Source organism: Tenrec ecaudatus, chromosome 11 (genome assembly GCF_050624435.1).
Source record: "Tenrec ecaudatus isolate mTenEca1 chromosome 11, mTenEca1.hap1, whole genome shotgun sequence".
Lineage (NCBI taxonomy): Eukaryota > Metazoa > Chordata > Mammalia > Afrosoricida > Tenrecidae > Tenrec > Tenrec ecaudatus.
Genome location: NC_134540.1, coordinates 64099555 through 64120712, shown reverse-complemented (window position 1 = coordinate 64120712; position 21158 = coordinate 64099555). Strand labels below are relative to the sequence as shown.

The 21158-nt window shown below is 51.2% G+C and overlaps 1 protein-coding gene across 3 annotated transcripts in view; it reads left to right on the top strand.

The window, feature by feature from the left end:
• Nucleotides 1-20180, top strand: part of ST3GAL5 (ST3 beta-galactoside alpha-2,3-sialyltransferase 5) — a 47044-nt gene extending 26864 nt beyond the window's left edge. For all 3 annotated transcript variants that reach the window (XM_075563095.1, XM_075563093.1, XM_075563094.1), the window contains exons 4-7: nt 7136-7479; nt 13383-13569; nt 15126-15284; nt 18959-20180. In XM_075563095.1, coding sequence (XP_075419210.1) covers nt 7136-7479; nt 13383-13569; nt 15126-15284; nt 18959-19207 — 939 coding nt within the window. In that variant the 3' untranslated portion in view covers nt 19208-20180. The remainder of the gene's footprint in view (nt 1-7135; nt 7480-13382; nt 13570-15125; nt 15285-18958) is intronic.
• The last annotated feature ends 978 nt before the right edge of the window (nt 20181-21158 follow it).

The window sequence follows — 21158 nt, the reverse complement described above, 5'->3', positions numbered from 1 at the left end:
ATATCTGAGTCATGCAGCCCCAGGCTCAATTCTGAATGCCTCTCAGTACTAGCAAGACCTTCGGCAAGTTACTCTTTCTAGTCCCAGTAGCTTTTCTATAAAACTGTAGGTAACAGCACCTATGTAATGGGGTAGGCATAACAGTTCAGAAAGATAATGTACACAAAACAGTTCTGGGCCTGATTTGTATTCCCAGGTGTCTGCTCTGGTCTGGATCAAATACAGACAAAGCCCAAACCCACCACCACCGACTCACACCAACCCGATGAGACAGAGTAGAGCTATGCCTAGTGGTTTCTGAAGCCATGAATCTTTAAGGGGGCAGGAAGCCGGAGCTGCTGGTGGATTTGAACCACCGGCTTCTGGGCTAGCCGCTCAGTGCTTAACCTACTCTGCCACAGTAGGGCTCCTTGTATAACCTTTAAGTGCTTGAGTCTTCTGTGGTGTTGCCAGGTATAAACAAGGCAGTGGAAAGAGCCTTATGAGGGACACCAAGGCCAATGGCCTGGCACAGTCCAAGGAGTTAGTGATGTGCTTCCTGCTTTGCTGGCTGGGATCTTAAAGGCTCATGGGTGCCCACTGGAGCTCAGCCATTGCTCTCTCCCTGTCTGAGGAAGGTAGAGGGAAGACGGTTGAAGATGCATGGACACAATTGGCCAGTAGTCTCCTAGCCGCTCTGAAGGGACTCACCTTCACTTTCACTGAGTCGATTCCCACTCACAGTGACCCTGGTGGTGTGGTGGGTCAATCTTTGGGCTGCTAACTGCAGGGCCAGTGCTTCGAAGCCACTAGCCACTCCAGGGGAGAGAAACACTTATACTCCTGTAAAGAGTGACAGGTTTCTAACAATAAAGAAGAAAGTGTTCTGAAATTGATTGTGGTGATGATTGTACTACTCTTCCAATACAATCACAAAAAACGAACAAGAATGACAGCCTCAGAAACCCACAGGGGCGGTTCTGCCCCGCCACAGGGTGCTGCAGAGCGTGGGCAGGCCCACTGGAGAACCTCAGTAGAGTGGGGGAGAGGGGTGGGGCTGGCAGGTTGGATGCAGATCGGGAGAATCCCTGGCCCCCCCCTTCAAGTCTGGAAGGGAACTCGCCCCTTGACTGTTTCAGCCAGGTAATAAGCAGGTCTCTTAATTATTAATAAGCAGGAGCTCAGCCACTTGAGCTCGAAAGGGTGGAGTTTGGAAGGCGTGGGAGAGACAAGCAGTGGGGAGGGGGGAGGAGGTGGGGAGGACGTGGTCATGGTGGGGGTGGCACCAGGCAAGATGAGTGTGGATCGTTGAATGAAGAACTCATCTCATCTGCTCTGTGGGCTTTCTCCAGACTCACCATAAAAAGGTTTTTACAAGAGCGAGCAAGGGAGCGAACCGGCTACAAGACCACCATTATGTCACCCCTGTTCCTCCTGGGAGAAAGCCTGCCCGCAAAGGACGGACCCTGCTGACCCCGAGCCTCCTCTTCCTCAAAAGATGTTCCTCTTTGGCCTCAAAACTGCCTGCTCCACTCGGGCAGGATGTGCCCAGGGCCTGTCCTCTGCTTGGACTTCCCTCGCCTCCCTGTCTGCCGGGCCTGGCAGGCATCCGCCCCTTCCAGTGCATGGCCTTCCTCACTCACTCGGGCAGAGTTGTGAGACACCCTGTCTCTGGCTTTTGTCTCCTGGGGAAGGGCTATAGAGTGATGACACTTTGTGTGACATACTTGATAGGCCTCGGGACACTTCCTCCATTTCTTAGCTGCCCGTCTCCTTCCCCCGGCTGGCCCTGTGAGTCCACACACCACTGACCGTCTCGTAGGTCTCCCTGCTTCATGTAGGCATTTAAATACTCAGCTACGAACCGGAGGCCTGGCGCTAACCAGTGAACACTGGCTCACATACGAACCCTCCCCTGACACAGGAACAAGCTGTAAGGGTCGCCCGAGCCAATCCCTAACTAAAACTATTAACGTTCCCCTTAATACTAACGGAACCATCGCTCAAATCCCAAGACTCGACCAAGCCCTAGGCTTTGCCCCAGCCCAGCCCCTCACACGAACCCTAAGCCTAAACCTTAAAGCCTAACTTGAACCCAAACACTAACCATCACAATAAGCCATGCCCTGGATCGAGCCCGAACCCTAGGCATAACCATAATCTAAACACCTCATCGAGCTTTGGACCAAACATGCGTGACTCTTTAGCCTCTGACTCTGGACTGATGGGCCTGAGAAGAACAGCCAGTGAGCTGCTTCACAAAGACCCAGAGACCAAAAACCTCGTGGAACGGTTCTGCCCAAACCCAAGCCTTGGTGGCGGCGGCGCCTCGTGTGCCTGCAGTGAGAGGACGGCTGGAGGAGAATGGATGCATCGGGAACATTGCATACGCCGTGAGCTGCCGGAAGAGTGTCCACACGTGTGTCGGACGAGGTACAGCTAGATTGTGCCTTAGAAACGAGCTGGAGACTTGTCTCAGGGCTCAGGATGGACCAGTCTCCGGAGAGGGACAGCACGCTCAGTAGCGGCTCAGTCAGCAGGGTCCGGCCAAAAGCCCTTCGGCGGGGTGGACTGGCGCAGTGTGGGCGCGTTCGGAACCCAGGGGTCGCGGGGAGCTGGAACCTAATCAGCGGGCGCTAAGGACAGCTCCAGCAGCAGCCTCCGCCTGAACTCTGGAAAGATAACATTCCTCTTTGCCACGACCTCCCGCCTCGGGTATTTCTGTCACTGAAATCCATAGCTGTGATATTCCTGTTAGCCGTGAAATCTGCTGCCCTTTGGGCTCATCGCAGCCCTGGAAGGTACATTTCTCCTGAGGCGTTATTCCTCCGAGCCGTGGACACAGGAAGGCTGTGCCACACAGTGCCACACTGGGCGCTTGGCTATAAACCAGAGGGCAGCTCTCCCCAGGGTGACAGATGTGGCAGTCTGCCTCTGTGAAGCTGTGTTGCCTAGGAAACCCTATGGGGCGGTCCTACCCTGTCCTGTAGGGTCCCGTGATCACAATGTGCCCAGTGGTGGGAGTTTGGTTTTAACGGGCGTTGAGAGAGGAGAGACGTTGAGGCAATTTCCCGTGTGAGAAAGCCATTTCTGAGGCCTCTCTCCAAGCCTGTGTAAACAAGTTGGTACAGAGGAAAAGGAGAAACGGCTGTGGTGTTACCCCGCTGGTGCGGGGCATGTAAATCAACATCTGTTTTCTGGGGGCTCATTTCTTGCCCTCGCTGTGAGTTAGGCACAGGAGGTGACCGTTAGATGAGTACCAAGCAGAGTGCACAGTTCATGGTCAAGGACATTAAGTTTGAAACCTGAACTGGAGCTCTTTGGCAGTATGGAAAAGGAATGAAATTTCACCCCGGCCCAAATTACCCCATTTCCAGCTCGTTTACTGCCGTTTTCTGCTCTTCGTCACGGAGCTCCTCAAGGGCTCTCTTGGCACCACCCCAGGAAGTGCGTACGAGCAGGTCAATGTGCGGGGTGCTCTTCCACCCTCTGCTCTCGCCGAGTTGCTGCCCATAACCTGGACCTAGGGTGCAGAGACAGGTGTGTGCGGGTGCCTGCCAAGTGCTGAGCTTCACCTGTGGGCCGTCCGGCAGGAGCATGCCCTTTGCAGAAACAGCTCTTCTCGCTCGGCCTTCTTCTTAAGATGCTGGGGTGTGTTCTTACAGGGTGTGTGTTGTCCATTTGAGACTTCAGAGTGAAGGGGTAGAGTTTAGCCTGTCAGGTCGCAGCTTGATGACCTCACTTGAAGCCACTAAGGAGGTAAATAGCTCACTGGAGGCAAGACACACACACACACACACACTCCCTGGGAGACAATCCTTTTGAGAAGACACATGGAACTGTGCTAGAGCCCTGGAGCTGAAGGAGGTGAGTGGAGACCCCTGCCAGCACTGACATGCTTCCACTGCCACTGGATCCATGAGACTTTGCACTCACTGGCCTGTAGCTTCCTCCTGCGTTTGGCGTCATTGCATGTGTTGCGTGAGTCTGAAGAGGAATTTATAGACTGGTACCAGACCAATGGGCTAAGGTCGGACTTATGGACTCGATGTGGACTGGGCGGGGATGTTTTCTCCATGTTCAATTGCTCTTGTATACGAAGCTCTTTCTTGTGCACATGTGAGTCGTGCATTTGTTTCTCTAGTCTACCCAGACTGACACACTGGGGTTGTTCCTGTTGTGAATATGCGATGTGTGTTGCTGTAGAAAATGCCCGCAAACAGAAGGCTTCGGCCCCACTCAGCACTTTGCCCACGTGCAGCCCGGTCAAGTCGTACGAACAGCTCCCCTGCTTCTCCTAACTGGCTGCTCCCGGGAACATAAGCTCACTGCCCATTTCCTGCCAGACCATCCGCTCATGTGTCCCTCGGCCGCTCGATCTCACACGAGGGGATTTCAAAGGTCCTTGGGGAACTCCCAATACCCTTTCATTCCATTCTTTCATGAACTCTTTGAAGGCCCCTCTCCCATACTGGTGTGTACCACTGAGCTTGGACAGTGTCTGTCTGTCTGTACGTGTGTCCATGGTGTCTTTATTCCTCGTGGTTTATTAAGGTGTCTTTGTGTGTTTGTTTGTTTAAGGGGCAGCAGCCCTACTTGGTTCATTATTTCTGGCCTTGGAGACCCCAAACCAGACTCTTGCAGACCCACGTAGAGGTCTGAGTCAGGCCAGTGAGGCAGGGGCACAGCCTCTCGGGGTTTGTCTGCCAGGCAGGTGGCAGCTGCAGTGGAGCTGCTGGGACCCGGCATGCTCTGCTCCCCACACTCACTTCCTCTCCCACCGCTCCCCCTGCAGCCCTGACCTCCGACCAGAACAACTGTACTTAGACTCCCACAGGTCTCGGTCTTCACAGACTTCCCATAAGATCCTGCTCCTTGGAATGTGTTGTGGACTTTGAGTGGTGCCTGCCTGTGACGTGGGTGTTTTTGTTTACGATGGAAAGATCTCAGGGCAATAATTAGTGGGTTTATCCAGTCTCGGGACTCCAGAAAGTCTGGATTCCATGGGAACTTAAAATTCTGTTCCTCATTCCTCCCCCCTCTCCCCTCCCCCTTTGGATCACTTACGGTCACTGGTGCTGTTTGCCAGGCAGAGCCCACTGTGGGTAGCTTAGTCCCTTTTGATTGTGCCGCCCTGGACCTGGATGAGGAACCGCGGCTGTCGTGCCAGGTGCCACTGGTGTTGTCAGGGTCGCCGGAGGCAGGGCCCTCAGAGGGTCGGCAGCCTGACCTCTGGGACTCTCGCAATACCAGCGCCCCTTTTCAGAAGTTGACTAGACCCAGACTCAGCATGGAAGCAAGGAACCCTTCAGTAGGCACTCGTAACTCTTTGAAACTCTAATTAAAACGAAAGGAAATAGGTCTGCTCTGATTGATTAGAGGAGTCCTTTCAAAATGCACACAAGATCCTGATCACAAGAATAACAAAACACTGAGGAATAACACAATCCGAGCAAACCTGGAAACTCACTCAACAAACCAAACTCACTTCCACCAAGTTGATTCTGACACAGAGCGGCCCTGACACACAGGATAGAACAGCCACTTGGGTTTCCGAGTCTGTAACTCGTTTTGTGTGTTTACTAATCGTGTACTGAAAGCAGTCAGAGGTTCTGTGACACCAAATAAACCAGTTCTAGGGGTTCCCACGGCGCACACGCATGCGCGCACACTCACACACTCACACGGATAAAATGTAACTGCTCCACCGTGTTTCTCAAATGCAGAGGAAAATAACACAGAGGCCACCTGTTCTCGCTGGCCAACCCGACCCTGGCCTTGTGACCAGCCAGTGTAACCGCACTGCCACCAGGGCTGCTAAACACTAATTCTCACAGCAAGCAGGGCGAGCCTCGGGAGGGCTGATGCACACAGCCGCTAAGCGGAAGATGGTAGGTTCAGATCTGCTGAGGGGCACCTTGGGGGTAAGAAAAGATCTGGCCCCTGAAGACCCTGTGAAGAACAGTTCAACTCTGGCACGCACAGTAGGACCGCTATGGAGCAGAAATGCCACTTAATTATTAATAATGAGCAGGCCTGAGACGCTTGGTGAGTCCCTAAATGTGAGTCAGTAAATAAAGACTGTACCCTCACGCACGCACGATGGTGCTTTGATGAGAGGAGGTTTTAGGAAGAGCCGAGCCTGCAGGCGAGGGGAAGAAACCAGCAAGCAGAGGAGGGTGGGGGGGAAGCTCCTGGGCATCGGCCCTGTGTCCCCTCCACCCCAGCTCGCCTCCCTCAGCTGTGCAGGTATCCTTTGGGTCTATCCGCTGTTCCGTGCTGGTGCAGACCGTCAACATGCTGGGCAGGGGCACCTGTTCACATGACATCATGCCCTGATGATGCGTACAGCTGCCTTCAATCTCGGCCAGGGGTCGGCGAATTGTTGAGATGGAAGAGACAATCCTGCCCCTCACAATAACTTAAAAATTACCCGAGAGCCGTAGATAAAGTTTTACAAACGCGAGATCACCGTTATCTGATATGACCCTTTAAGGTTTTTCAGAGCTACTTCAGAGTCACGTGTGCATACTGGAAGAGCACAGGGTGCCGACCCCTGCTCTAGACGACCAATTCCTAAGCTTATTGAGCCTTCCACCTCCCTCCTCAGAGAGAAAATTTACTCCGTGCCTCCCTGCGGTGAAACCTTTGTACCCTAACCCTTCACCCAGCATCAAGTGTTGGTGCCGTGCTTTTGCAACCCCCTTGCATGGTGCCCGGCAGGGACCCCCCCACTTTGGGAAGCACTGCTCTAGACTGTAGAAAGCTTATTACCCCTGCTAGTAAATTGAGCCTTTCCTTCATCCTGCTAGATAGGAAGAACATAAAACCGTAAACACTAAAGCAATGGGTGGTTTTGTTTCATTCTTTGAATCATTTGGAGAAGGCTGGTTGGGGGTGGGGGTGTCATGTCTTCCTGCTTTACTTGAGTGAGACAATTGTCTTGTGAAGTGCCTTCATCTGTCATTTGATTTTCCCAGATATGATGTTCCTGTTTCTGAACATAAATTTACCCTCTAAAAAAATGTGAAAAGTGAATGAAAGGAGATAGGAGCCATGATCTCAGACATCACAAGGACACAGTGCCATCAATGAGCGGAATGTCCTTCTAATGCCTGAGAGTTCCTTAAAGCGAGCTTGTGTGATTCCATTCCAGAGAGCTCAGAGACACGCACAGCAAATCCTGCAACGGGAATGCCGCCCCAAGTTTGCCAAGACGTCCATGGCGCAGCTGTTTGGGCACCGCTACAGTGTGGACTTGCTGCCCTTTGTGAGGCCAACTGCCACCACGAATGAAGCCAAGTTCAAGTATGGCCCTCCTTTTGGATTTCGGAAGTTCTCCAGCAAAGTCCAGGCCCTCTTGGAAATCCTGCCAGAGCACAACTTTCCCGAACACCTGGCAGCCAAGAGCTGTAAGCGCTGTGTGGTCATTGGGAACGGCGGAATACTGAATGGACTAGAACTGGGTCACGCCCTGAACCAGTTTGACGTTGTGATAAGGTACAGTGTTCACGATCCAACCTTTCTGATGTAGCGTCAAGTTCACTGCTCGGAGCCCAGTATAGAACCAGATACAGCGAGACAGGAAGCAGTGCGAGGCCCCTGCCCACAAAGCACTTAATGTTTGTGAAGTTAGGACCGGGAAGAAAGGAAGGATCGGGTTCCCCAGACTGTGGTATGCTGGACCTAGGCTTAAGGAGTGCTAGAAGGAATGCAAGAATTGGCAAATACCTTTCCAGAGAAGGCGGGGCTGTGGAGGACGTGCCGCTCTAAGTAGGCCAGCGAAGGGGGAAGGCTGCTGCCAGGTCGCCATGAGGAGAGGTGGCCCGAGAGCAGGGGGTTGAGGTTGGGAGCCGTAGCAGACACAAAAATCCACACAAGGCATTTGAGCAGACAGCCGGTTATTATTGGTTTAGCTGCTTAAAAACTGTTGGCTTGATCATAGATGCAGAATGTATTCATTGCAGAAACTGGGCAGAACTCAGAAGAATCTAAAAATCAAACCACTCCTAGCACAAATGACCAGTCACGAGTAATTTGTTGGCGGCTTGGGGTCTAGTTTTGTTCCATACACATGCTCACGAGGTCATGTTATTCTCAAATGTTCAAAGATTGGTTTTATAAGGCTATGATAATTTTTTTTAAATGGAAAACAAAAAGAAGTAATTCACTCCATTTACATGGGAACCGACTTTTAAAGGCAACGCCAACGTGTTCTGTGTTCTCATCCGTGCGCTTGCAGCATAAGGTAGCTGGCGTTTGCCCACTGCTGAGTGTTTGAAAAGCCCTCAATTTCTTCCTTGTGGAAATGCACCCCCCTTGGTGGTTTTCTTGGAGAAATGCCCAGAGCTAGGGTTGTTTTCGTAATACTTGGAGACGTTGAAAGCTCTTCCTATGTTTTGGGGTCTTCTCTCTCTGAAGAGGCAGGAGAACCAGGACCGCAGCATGCTGGGCCACAGTATGTGGGTTTGCTCGAAGGCAGGAGTGGCGAGAGGTGCAGACCTAGGCTCGGCGGAGGCAGCAATGAGACCGTGAAGTATGAAGCAGCAAGAGGAAGTCACAGCTAGCAGTTGTGTCTGCGAGCTAGCCTGCTGCGTACATTGCCCTCGCTGGCAGTGTGGTTCTGTCAGAGGGACAACAGGATTTCTAGTGCGCAGGGGGTGGGAGGGCCGGGGGCATGACAAGATCCGTTTGGGATATGTTGAGTCTGCAAGTGATGACGTGATGGTGTGTCCACCTAGGGCCTTTGTCCCCAGCAGAGGTGCCTAATGTCCCTGTGCCTCACTTTCCATATCTCTAAAAGGGAGAAAACGATAGGGCCTGTCTCATCTGGGAATGAAAACTGAGAAGTGTAGTGTGTTCAGAACAGTGTCCAGCTTAAGGGTCAATGCTTCGTGGTTGTTAACAGCAGCTTTGGGGGAGGGGGGGTGACTCATAGCGACCCTCTGGGACAGGGTAGAACTGCCCCAGTGCGTTTCCGAGACTGTAACTTTTTATGGCACTAGAAAACTTCATCTTTCTACCACAGTCACTGGCGGTTTTGAACTGCTGACCTTGTGCCCTGTGGTGAGCAGCCCAATGCATAACCACTACCCCACCAGGGCTCCAAGGGGGAGAAAAGCTGGATAAGAACCAAATTTTAGAGTGACAAAGGTCCCACCGCCCCAAGATGGTGTTGGACGAAAGGGCAGAGTCGACTCGGGGCTTCTTCAGGAGTTGTGAAAGTTGGAGCGAGGAGGAGATGCAATGGCTGCCTTTCACTGGCTGCTTCCCACAGGCCAAATCGCACGCCAAGTACTTGCGATATTCCCCAGCCTCGAAAGAACCCGGTCAGGAAGGCCAAGGGATTGCTATTCGTCTGCGTCACAGATGAGCCCTTGCGGCACTGGGGGACCACCATCCAGGCCAGAGCCCCATGTTCCAATTGCAAGGGTCCCAGCGGCTTCCAAAATCTTATCTGTGATGTCATATGAGAGACCGAGTCGTCGTGGGGCAGGAGTGGGACGAGCACACCCACCCACTGGAGTGACTGGGATGTGGGGATCGTGATGGGGCTATGGAGTTACGGGATAAGGGGAAAGGGGAGGTGATTAACCCCGCACACAGTCTGGGCCAGAGGAGAGAGGATGTGGGCGGAACCAGAGGATGTGGGTGGAACAAGAGGGCAGTTTCCAGCTGTCCGGAGAGCCCTGCCAGCCGGGGTGGGAAGGTTGACCGCAGAGAGTAGGCGGGTGGGAGGGTGTGGGTGAGGAGCTCCATCCTCTGGAAGGTGGTGTGGCAGTGCCAGCAGATTTGTGCCTGTGGGCACCAGGAAAGGCACCAGGCACCTTGGAAGGACGGCAGGTGGGCTGGTAGTCCGGCTCTGGTGGTGGCCTCGCCAGAGTCACAGCCTCAGGGAGGAAGATCCATTCAGACGCTTTTGATGTTACTTTTAAAAGAATTCTAAACTTGCCAGAAACATTACAGAAATAGCACCAAGAACTCCTAGATTCTCCCGTTGATAACACTGTCTCACAATTAGGCTGTAATGTCCTCTCTGGTCCATTTGCTGAAGCCGCTGGGAGCGTGCTGTACACAGCATGCCCCTTCAGGGTGCGTTTGTAGGAACAAGCCTGCTCTCTGCTGTGACCGCAGGCCAGCGCTCGTGCTTAGGAATCCGCTCGGATGCAGTAGGTGTGATTTGGCCTGTGGGCCTCGTTCATGCTACCCGAGGCCCCATCTGTCACCCTGGTCTTCAGAGCAGCCCCACAGGGCAGCGAGAACTGCCGCCTAGGACTTCACACTTGCAACCTCTGCAGAAGCAGACAACTGTGTCTTTCTCTCCAAAAGTGGCTTGTGGGTTCAAACCACCAACCTTGTGGCTAGCACCCAGGCACTGCACCGCTGCTGCGAGCAGGCCTCCTCATTTAGCAGTAGGTTTGGTTTGATCTTGATAAAGTCCGTTATTTAAAGAAAGGAAGAAGAAAAGACTCTGGCAGAGGCTCATGCTTTGCATTTAGTTGTCTTGCCTGATAGCATCTTTTAATAAATCCAGGAGCGCGGTATCCAAGCTCTAGAAGAGGACGTGGCCAGGGGACCGAAAAGATCGGCTAGATGCATAACCAGCGAAGAACTACACAGACTTTTGGAAATTCCCAAACCTGAATGCTCTGACTTTTCGAAGAGTTCCCGAAGGTTTTCCAGAAACAACTGCCCGTGGAAAACTGCCATGGATCCAAAAATGAGTTTGGATGTCTCCCTAAAGGCTGGCTTTAAGACCAGGCAGTATTACAGTATTATGTACTGGTCCCATAGAGATGAGTGGTACCCCCCCCACACACACACACACCAAGTCTATGGCCTTTAGATGCCCTGCTGTGGATCAGCTTTCAGCCAGACAGTCACCCGGTCTGTCAGGTGAACAGCAGCACCAAGGAGGTGAGCTCGCCCCACCGTTGGCCATCCAGATCAGAAAGGCAGCGTCTGCACTGAAAGCACTGAGCGCCATGGAAGGGGGAGGGGTAGAAACAGGAACCACGCCGAGGGAGGGAGATGAAGGTGTAATGATGTGGTGGGGGTTCCAAGAGAGGGCATGGAATTCAGTGTGTATGGGTTGTTGAACGGAAAACCAACTTGCTCTGTGAACTTTTCACCCACATCACAAGGAAAAGCTACAAAAAGAGAGGACAAGAGTCCATATGGGGCTCACTATCCTCCTAGCACCCCACCCCCACCCTGTCTAACTGCCTTTTGGGTCCAGGCTTCCCTTTCAAATTACCTTTTTGAAATTGCGGCAAGGCCTCTGGATGTCTGAGCACAGTGGGAAGCTTTCAAGGAACCTTGACCGGTGCCCAGAGAAAGCCCCAGATGTCATGTGCTTGGATTGGCTTAAAACAGCAGGACTAGATGCAATAGCATGACATTTCAGGATTAGATGTGGCATCCCCAGTGGACTGACAGCTGCATTTGTCAGGAGCTAGGAAAGGACAGGAGACTTGTTGGCAGAGTAGATTATTCATTGGGCTGCTCACCACAAGGTCAGCAGTTCAAACCCACCAGCCACTTAGTGGAAGAAAAATGAGGCTTTCTCCTGTTAAAACATACATAAGTGTTGCCTGGAACTATCTATTGGGTTTTTTCCTTTGTTTGTACTTGCTTTTTTGTTTTGTTTTTGTTTTGCCCTATGTCTGTCTATATAAGATAGGCAAGATGAACAATCCCAAGGAGAAAACAGTGGGACTGGCAATTGGGTGGGAAGGGACATGGGAGAGGAGGGGACAGGCAGAGGGAGTGGGGAGCTAACAAACTCAGATAAGGGAACAAGATCTAAAATTGACAGTGAGGAGAGCATGTAATGCCTGGTGGGGTTTAATCAAGTGCAATGTATCCGAGAGGAATTACTGAGAGCCGAATGGAGGGTGAGCATGATGTTGGGACAGGAGGAAGGTGAAAGGAAATAGAGGAAAGAAATAGGAGGCAAAAACTACTTATAGAGGTATAGCTATAGGTATGTATATACATATATATAAATTTAAGATGAAAGGAATAGAGACCAATGCGCGTATATTTATACGTTAAGTATTAAGATAGCAGTAGACTTTGGGCCTCTACTCAAGGCCTCCCTTAGCACAGGAACACTGTCCTGATAACCTGGCACTCTGATTCTCAGCTTCCTGACACAGTCACTGAATCCAAAATGGGTGCATAAGTAAATGTGGTGAGGAGAGCGGATGGTGCCCAGCTATCATAAGATACAGCATCTGGGGTCTTCAAGGCTTGAGGTTAAACAAGCGGCCATCTAGCAGGGAAGCAACGAAGCACACCAGCCTGTGTGATCATGAGGTGTCTATAGTATCAGGTATCAAAAGATCCCAAACAAACAACTATATTCATGCAAATGAGGGGGTTGGAGTGGAGACCCAAAGTCCATCTGTAGGCAATTGAATATCCCCTCACAGAAGGGTTATAAGTTAGTGATGATTCAATCAAGGTGTGGTATAGCACATCATTCCTCTAGTTCCCGAATGTTTCCTCCTCTTACTACCATGACCCAGTTCTAACTTACAAGTCCGGCTAGACCAGAGAACACACATTGGTACAGATAAGAGCTCTCGACACATGGAATTCAGGACAGATAAACCCCTCAGGAACAGTAGTGGGAGTAGCGATATCATGAGGGTAGGGGGAAGGGAGAGAAAGGGGGAACCCATCACTAAGTTGAATACATAGCAGCCCCCACCCCCAAGGGAATGAATAATAACAATGTGGGTGAAGGGAGGCAACAGACAGTATAAAATACAAAGTAAAAATAATTCATCAAGGATTCACAAAGGCGGAAAGGAGAGGATAAAAGAGGAGCTTACATCAAAGAACAAAAATCATATCATTGCGAATGAGGGGGAGTGCGGACTGGGGACCCCAAACCCATTTATATACCCCCTTACAGACGGGTCGTGAGGAGGAGACGGGCCAATGAAATGATTTTAAGAAGAAAAAAGGAGCTTATACGAAGGGCTCAAGTAGAAAATGTTTTGGAAATGATAGCAACATATGTACAAATATACTGATACAATTGATGTATGGAATGTTGTAAGAGCTGTAAGAGCTCCCAATAAAAACAATTTTTTAAAAAAAACCTTAACAGTTTTTGGAACCCACAAGGGCAGTTCTACCCTGTCCCCTGGGGTCACTGTGAGTCAGCACTGACTGGCAGTGTGTTTGAGTTTGAGGACAAGGCAGGGTGGGGAGGCTGCTCGGAGGGGCACCTTCCTGCAGGAGGGCCTGGGAAAGGATGACTCACAGCCAGGAGCCTCATCCCCAGCCCTTGAGACCTGGAGAACACAGCCAGGGGGGGGGGGGGGGCCGGGCAGGGGGTTGGCACCAAGGTTCGCTTCCTCAGCGTCTGTTTGTTTTTATTTCACTAGGTTAAACCATGCACCGGTTCAGGGATACTCAGAGCACGTTGGAAATAAAACCACAATAAGGATGACCTACCCAGAGGGTGCACCGCTGTCTGACCTTGAGTATTATTCCAATGACTTGTTTGTTGCTGTTTTGTTTAAGAGCGTTGACTTCAACTGGCTGCAAGCAATGATAAAGAATGAAACACTGGTAAGCCCTCCAGGCTGCTGTCTGATGCTCCTGGGTAAACCCTCGCCCCAATACCACCACCACCACCTGCCCATGCAGAAGCCCTGCAGAGCCTGGCCAAGAGAGGCCTGCAGAGCCCGGCTGCCAGCCAGGTGTAAATCTTGTAATCCTGAGTTAACAGAGTGTCTGGTTTGGGACCAAACTTGCTGCATTACCAAGGCTGCCGATCACCCCGCCACATTCACCTGCATTACCAAGGCCGATCACCCCACCACATTCACCAAACGAAAGCAGACATGGTTGGGGCCATTTGCAGACAGTTGATTTCTCGGATGAGTGGAAGCATAATAACACACACACACACACACACACACACACGCACACACACATTGGTGCTAGTTGCATAACTTGATTGAAGCAGTCCCCGTCACTCAATTGTCCATGTACAGTAAATTGCCGGGTGCTATAAAACCTGTGTGAGCTGAGACGTGTGATGATGGAAACATGTCCAAGAAGGAAACGCAAATATTTCCCAACAGGGAGTGGCGGGGGCATAGTAAGGCTGCCCCCTATCAAAGTTGGAAAACTTGCCAGAGCTGGAAAGACAAGGCAGCGCCGTTGAGTTCCAGCTCTCTCAGGTGCCACTGGAAGTATGTTTTCACAGCCATTAAACATAGTGTGCGCGCACATACACACACACACAAGATGAATAGGCAACATAGTGTGCGCGCACATACACACACACACAGGATGAATAGGCATACTGTCTGAGGACTGTTCCGAGAGAGACCACAGATCCTGTGGTGGTGGCTCCCTGGTTGGGATAAGTGGGCCTCTGTGAAGACGAGTGCTCTCCATTGATCCTGCGATCAGGGACCACGCGGCTTTACGATCCTGCCCAGTGCTCTGAGGTCAGAGTCAGATGAACCGTTCAGGAATACGTGGGCATCCATACTCATGTGGCACACACTCAACAAACAAACCAGCCTTGCAGTTAGCAGCCCAACAAGTAACCGCTATACCACCAGTGCCCCTGTGGTACCCGAGTTGTCTGCAAAAAGCATAGACGGGCACTTGCCTTGAGACTCTGTATCCCCAAGTCTGCATTCGGGACAGGTTACCTGGGTCTCTGGACCCTCTCTGGGAGGTAGTTCGTGTTGCTATGAAGTGACGTGCATTCCATTACTAGGAGGCATCCTGCGAGTAGGAAGCGGAGTAAGTGGAGAGAGGAGACAGGAGAAGGGCCTGACCATAGCGGGGGCCTGCAGCCCTGAGTGAGTGCCCTGGGAATCGGGCCTCTTCCCTGGCTCTTCTCGGCGTGAAATGGTGCCTCTGGAGGCCCAAGGAAGCAGACTGTCTGGAGTAATGGTTTTCCCAAGCAAGAACTGTTCCCACAGCCGCTCTCTTTCGATGATGCCAAGCACCAGATCCTTAAGAATTACCTTTGGGAGCTACAGCCCCCAAGCCCACGTAGGGCCTACCCACGCTGTGGCCTGATTAGCGGGCCCACCTTCTCACCCTCTGCTGCAAGGGTAGCATGTCCACCACCCTGATCACCATTTGCTCTCTCTCCTCAGCCATTCTGGGTACGATTGTTCTTTTGGAAGCAAGTGGCAGAAAAAATCCCACTGCATCCGAAACACTTCAGGATTTTGAACCCGCTGATCATCAAAGAGACTGCCTTTGACATCCTCCAGTACTCAGAGCCACGGTCAACATTCTGGGGCCTAGAGAAGGTACTGTTTTGCTCTTGAAAGATAACCGTTCTCTGTGTTTGAAAGGAACGTCCGGACATACCCCAGGGGGACAGCTAGCCACCCATTGGCTGCTCAATTCTCTATTTTGACTCCAAATTCTGACTCATAGCGACAGGGTAGAACTGCACCTGTGAGTGTCTGAGACTAATTCTTTACAGGAGTAAAGAGCCTCATCTTTCTCCTTTGGAGCCGGCTGGTGGTTTCAAACTCTTGGCCTTGTGGTTAGGAGCTCAGTGCATAACCACTATGCCACCAGGGCTCCTGTCTACCTCAGCTGGAGGGTTCTTAATTGTCATTGGCCTTCTCCCCTGTGACTCATCTCTTCACTGTGTTAAGCACATAAGCACTTAGACCACAGACATGGTATTTTAAGGCATTCCTGTCGTGGGCTCGACAGTGCCTAAGACTGCAGGGCTTTGAAAGGCACCTGGGGCGTTAAACAAGGTCCATCAGTGTAATTGTGTGGGCCATGTGCTCAGGTGAGCAGGCAGAATCGATGTTTGTCCTTACTTCGTAAATGATGGTCCATGGACAACCCCTACAGCAGTGCTTTTCAGTCGGTGCCTGGGCCCAGCCCCCAGATTTTTGCCTCATTCGGTCTGTGGTCTGTGGATTGAGGTTCCGGTTTCTTGGGTGATTTTATTTTGTAGCCCTGGTGGTGTCAACTGTGAAGAGGAAGATAAGGCTCTCCTCCTGTGAAGAGTTGCCATTCTGAGCTCCCACAGAGGCAGTTCTGAGCTCTCCTACGGGGTTACTCTGGGACAGAATTGCCTCGATATAATTTACAGGTCCTTGGCCTGCAATTAGCATGTGTTGCCACCATGTGGCTGAGGGTGACTTTGGCTTGAATAGCTAGACCTGTGTCTTGCAAACTTTTTAAAAGGCAGAAATCTGTCTTTAAAATGTAAGTAGAACTCGAAAATATAAAGAAAATCAAGGTATTTTCACACTGTGGGTTCAGCAGCCTGAGCTGAGAGAGAGGTGCAGGTCAAGGCTGCAGACACAGAGCTAGATCCTTCTGTGGAGTCAACCGAGAGTCAGATGGGTGGTTTCTTCAATTCCCCCTACGCCTCAAGTTTCCCATAGGAATGTGGTTTAAAGCAGCTGGTGGCACTGTGGGCCAGGCAGCCAGCAGTTTAAACCCACCGGCTGCTCTGTGGGAGAAAGCAGGGACAAGCGGCTCCCGAGTCTCAGGAACCCACGGTATGTAGGTCGGTTTGGGCTTCAGCTATTAAAGTAAGCATGCTGTGTGTTTTACGGGAAGCAAGCACCTCTTTTAATTTTCTCGTTGTTGTTAGGCGCCACCGAGTCCGTTAGAGAGCTTAGGGACCCCGTACACAACAGAATGCCACTCTGCCGGGGCCTCCGCCATCCTCGGAATCATTCCTATGAACCAGTGTCCGTCCATCTGGCGGAAGGACTTCTTCCTTTCCGCTGACCCTGTACTTCCCCGAGCACGGTGTCTTCCTCTCGGGACTGGTCTACTGATAGCATGCCTGGTGTACGTGAGACAGGCTCACTACCCTCACGTCTCAGGACATGTCTGAGACAGGTTTGTTTGCTCCTCCTCGAGGCCACGGTACTTTCAGGATTCTTTGCCCAACCTCAATTCAAAGGTGTCCACTCTGGCCCAGTCTCCTTTATTCGGTGTGCACCTCTCATGCGCGTGAGGTGATGTCACAAAAGGACCAGTTAACGGGCACAGGAATCAAAGGAGCCACGATTTCTCCCAAAACGGGTCCGAGAAGGTGAGCCCACGGAGCGCATGATGAAAGGGTCCCCTTCTTTGAGCCCAAACCAGAAAACAAGGAAGGCAGGGCGTAGGCCCGCTAGCATCCTGCTCCCACGTTCTCAGCAGAGGGAGTCAGGCGTGACAATGTCCAGGGTCCTCAGGGCCATGGGGGCACTGGATAAGCTGGCACTGGATCCAGCTAGAGGACAGACTGAAGACAGGCCTCCGTTTTAAATGAGGGTGGACTGGGCTCCAGCAGTTGTGCTCTAGAACTTCTGCCACAGCAGGGGCCACAAAGACCTGGAACCAGCCACGTGTTCATCCTGGGGCACTGTTTGAACATCACTCACTCCCTGCCACTGAGTCATATGGACTCAATGGGACCTATAGGGCCGAGTAGTCTTGCCCTTTTGGGTTTCCAAGGTTTGAAATCGTGAGGGCAGCAGACAGCCTTGTCTTTGTTCCCTGAAGGGGCTGGTGGTTTCAAACCCCTGACCCTATGGTTAGCAGCTCAGCAAGGTCGTAATCCACTGTGCCACGTGGGCACCTTTGTGTGAATACAGCGTAGTATAAAGGAAAGGGCTGTAATCTTCATGGGAGCTGGCTGCCTCTTCTTTCTCCTGCTCAGCGGCTAGTGGGTTCAAACCAGGGACCATTTGGTTAGCAGCCGCATACTTAACCATTGTTAACTATACCATGATGGTTTAATTAGTGTGTTAGTCCAGGTAGACCAGAGAAACAAATTCATAGACATGCATATGTGTATAAGAAAGAGTTATATATATATATATAACAGCAATTGAATGTTGAGAAAACAGCCCAGCTCAGTCCAGATCAAGTCCAGAAGTCTGATATTAGTCCCTGTGTCCGATTCCAATCTATAAGGTCCTCTTCAGATTCACAAAACACATGCAATGACACAGAATGCAGGAAGATCACAGGCCAGTGGGTGGGAAGTCTTGTGGATCCAGTGGCAGTGAAAGCATCTCAGCGCTGGCAGGGTCTCCACATGGCTCCTCCGGCTCCCAAGGTCTGGCTCCATCAGCCTCTCTCCATGTATCTGCTCCACAGGGATGTCTCGCAGGGAGTAGAGAGAGTGTGTGTCTCCCTCCTCCGAGGAGGAAATACAAGGAGTTCCCAGAATCCTCAGGAGATGGCTATGCCCACACAGAGGCCTCATGGGCTATATCCTGATTGACAGGCTACCCTCCACCCCTATACTCTTAATCCTCAAATTGACACCAGGTTCTGTAACTGCCACAAGTAGGGTGAGGACACACTAAGAACCATGGATATGAAAACTTATCCACAGGATGAGTATATTAAGCAAAAAACTCATACGATCCTATTTTTCATTTTAAAAACCAATGTGCGTACATACAAAGGGGCTTCAAAAAGTTTGTGGTAAAATGGCATTAAATGATGATGGGAGTTTTCCATGACCCTTTGGATCGAGCAGCACTGTGAAGAATGCCCTTCTCAGGAGGGTGAGTTTAAGTTCTACCTGACAGGGCATTGACTGGTTTTTGGAACTGAGTAGCAGTTTATTCTTACAACAGTCACTAACAAGGCATTTTGGTGTGGAATGAAGGCAGTTCCCTCGTAGCAGGTGAAAGAGGAAACGGGCTGGCTTTGTGACTCTAGACATCCTATTTAGGGCCCGTTGGGGAGAGGTGTTAGAACGACCAACTCGGGTTAGGCACAGGAAGTGTCCTCAGACTGCCTCTTGTTGGGCTAAGAGTCAGCCTGTAACATTCTGCAATCCTGTCTGTGGCGTTAAAATAATAAGCATAGCCGCTTATAAGCACAGCCGCTTCCATTTCTTTGCGTCGCATGCACAGTACTTGGAAATCTGTGGATTGTGTTCTTAATTTTTTCTTTCGGGGGGGTGGGCGGTATTTGTCTTCTGTCCCTTCTTCAGAACGTCCCCACGATTGGCGTCATCGCTGTCATCTTGGCCACACACCTGTGCGATGAAGTCAGCCTGGCGGGTTTTGGATATGACCTCACTCAGCCCAGAACACCTCTGCACTACTTCGACAGCCAGTGCATGGCGGCCATGACCTTCCAGACCATGCACAACGTGACCACGGAGACAAGGCTCCTCCTCAGACTGGTCAAGGAGGGCGTGGTGCGGGACCTCAGCGGCGGCATCCACTGTGAATTCTGAACCCAGGAGACCTGCAGGAAGTGCCACTCTGGCGCCAAGGGCCAGGGAATGGCCTTCCCGGTGCATTTCATCCTAAGCACACCTGGACGAGCAGCTAGTGTTTCTAGCCGTTCATTTTAAAAAGCTCAATTTTTAAAAAGTGTTCGCTCTCCCCACATTTTTTTGGTTTTGTTTCATTCTTTTGTTTTCTATTTATTGGGGGCCAGCGGTTTGCACAGTCCCTTTGTAAGTTGGCTTTGCCAGCTGAATTGTGTGGGACAGATTTTCTAAGGAGAATTTTATGGTCTGATGTTTTATTGTATTTGAAGAAACTAATTTAATTTGTGACACCTCCCTGCCCTGTGCCCTGCACAGAGAATGGTGGGTCACTCAGGGGGAGGAGGGGAAGGTGGCACCTTGATGACAGCCCAGGTCCCTGGCTCAGGTTCTCCAGGGATCTGTGTGGGGAGGCAGATATTGGAGGCACTTAGAAGATAGTGTGATCGGTAACATGAAGACTGGGATAGGTCCGACAAAGCCAGGCCCACGCAGAGATGTTCCCTGTCCAGGGGGATTTGCCCTGCCCGGAGTTCTGCAGGAATGACCCAGGGCAGCTGCACAGAAGTATCTGCCCTGGGCTGCAGGAGCCCCAAGGTCGTCTCAGCTGGTAGAACAAGTCTTGATGGAGAGTTTTTTCCTGCCCTTCCAAAGCACTTGAGTGTTTACCCTAAGGTATTTCCCTGTTCAGACGTGGCACATAAAACTTCCACTGTCCAGTCGCTGGTCAATAAGTCTTTTCCAAGAATAATCCTGTTTTGTTTTTAAAAAAAAAAAAAAAACACTGAGAGGAAATCCTTTCACTCTTTAAAATTGCCTGGTTTTGTTTTAATTTTTTTTCTCCCTCTGAATGCCTGCCTGGCAGTGTGTGTACCAGGCAGTGTACTGGTCAGAAAAAGAATAAAGGTTTTGGGGGGAGCTCTTTCAGCCTCGTTAATTTGAGTGTGTTTTTGTTTTTAATTGGGGGAAGAGAATACAGTTCGTTTAAAATCCGCTCCCTGGTGGCTGCTGCTAGTTGATGTAAACCTGACGAGACAGCACCCAGTCGGGAGTGGTGGAGAGGGAAGGCTCCCTATCTTGGAGAGAGTCCCTGAGCAGGGCAGCGTCCAGAGTGCTCCGCCGATCAAAAGGCTGGAGGCTCGAGACCACCCACCGGCACTCCGAACCATCGGAACCTGGAGCACAGCAGCCCCGCATTTTGGAGTTCACTCCATGACCACTGGTTACTGGTTCCCAACAAGCACCTGGATCCACTCTCGGCCGAGAACGCCCCTGGGCAAATGGTGAGCGTCAGCGGTTTCCTGTCAGAGACGGGCCTCCCTCAGCCCACTGTCTCTGTCTCTTGGACGGTTGACCATAGTTCAAAACCACCAGCTGCTTGTCAGGGCAAAGATGAGGCTTTCTGCTCCTGTAAAGACTCGTGGTCCTGGAAACCCACAGGGATAGTGCACCTCTGTCCTATAGGGGTCGCTGAGAGAGAATCGACTCCATGGCAGTGAGTTTGGTTTGGGTTTGCTGTCACTAGATCTCGAGGCGCCTCAGGGTGCTCAAGAAGTGGGTCTCTGATCACAGGTTTTCCTGTCTGTCACTTTTAGAATCCTGTGTACCTTCCCAGACTGTGACAAGAGATGTAATCTGTGGTTTGGGAGAGGCAATCCCGGAGCACTGAAACATACTGTGCATTTGAACATGCTAATCACTGGAATGTTGGGCCACAGAGAAATTCTGTGAGGTTTTGTTTTTTACCCCGTTTCTTACATTAAAAAATGCAGCGAGTGTTTTCTCTCCAAAAACCTAGGTTGCGCTTGAAACAAAAGCTTCCGGAAGTGGGGTGACTATATCCCCTAAATGTCTCTAGGAAAAGAGTGGGGCTGAGACGTGCTTTACCAAAGCACTTCCCGTATGCGCATTCTGC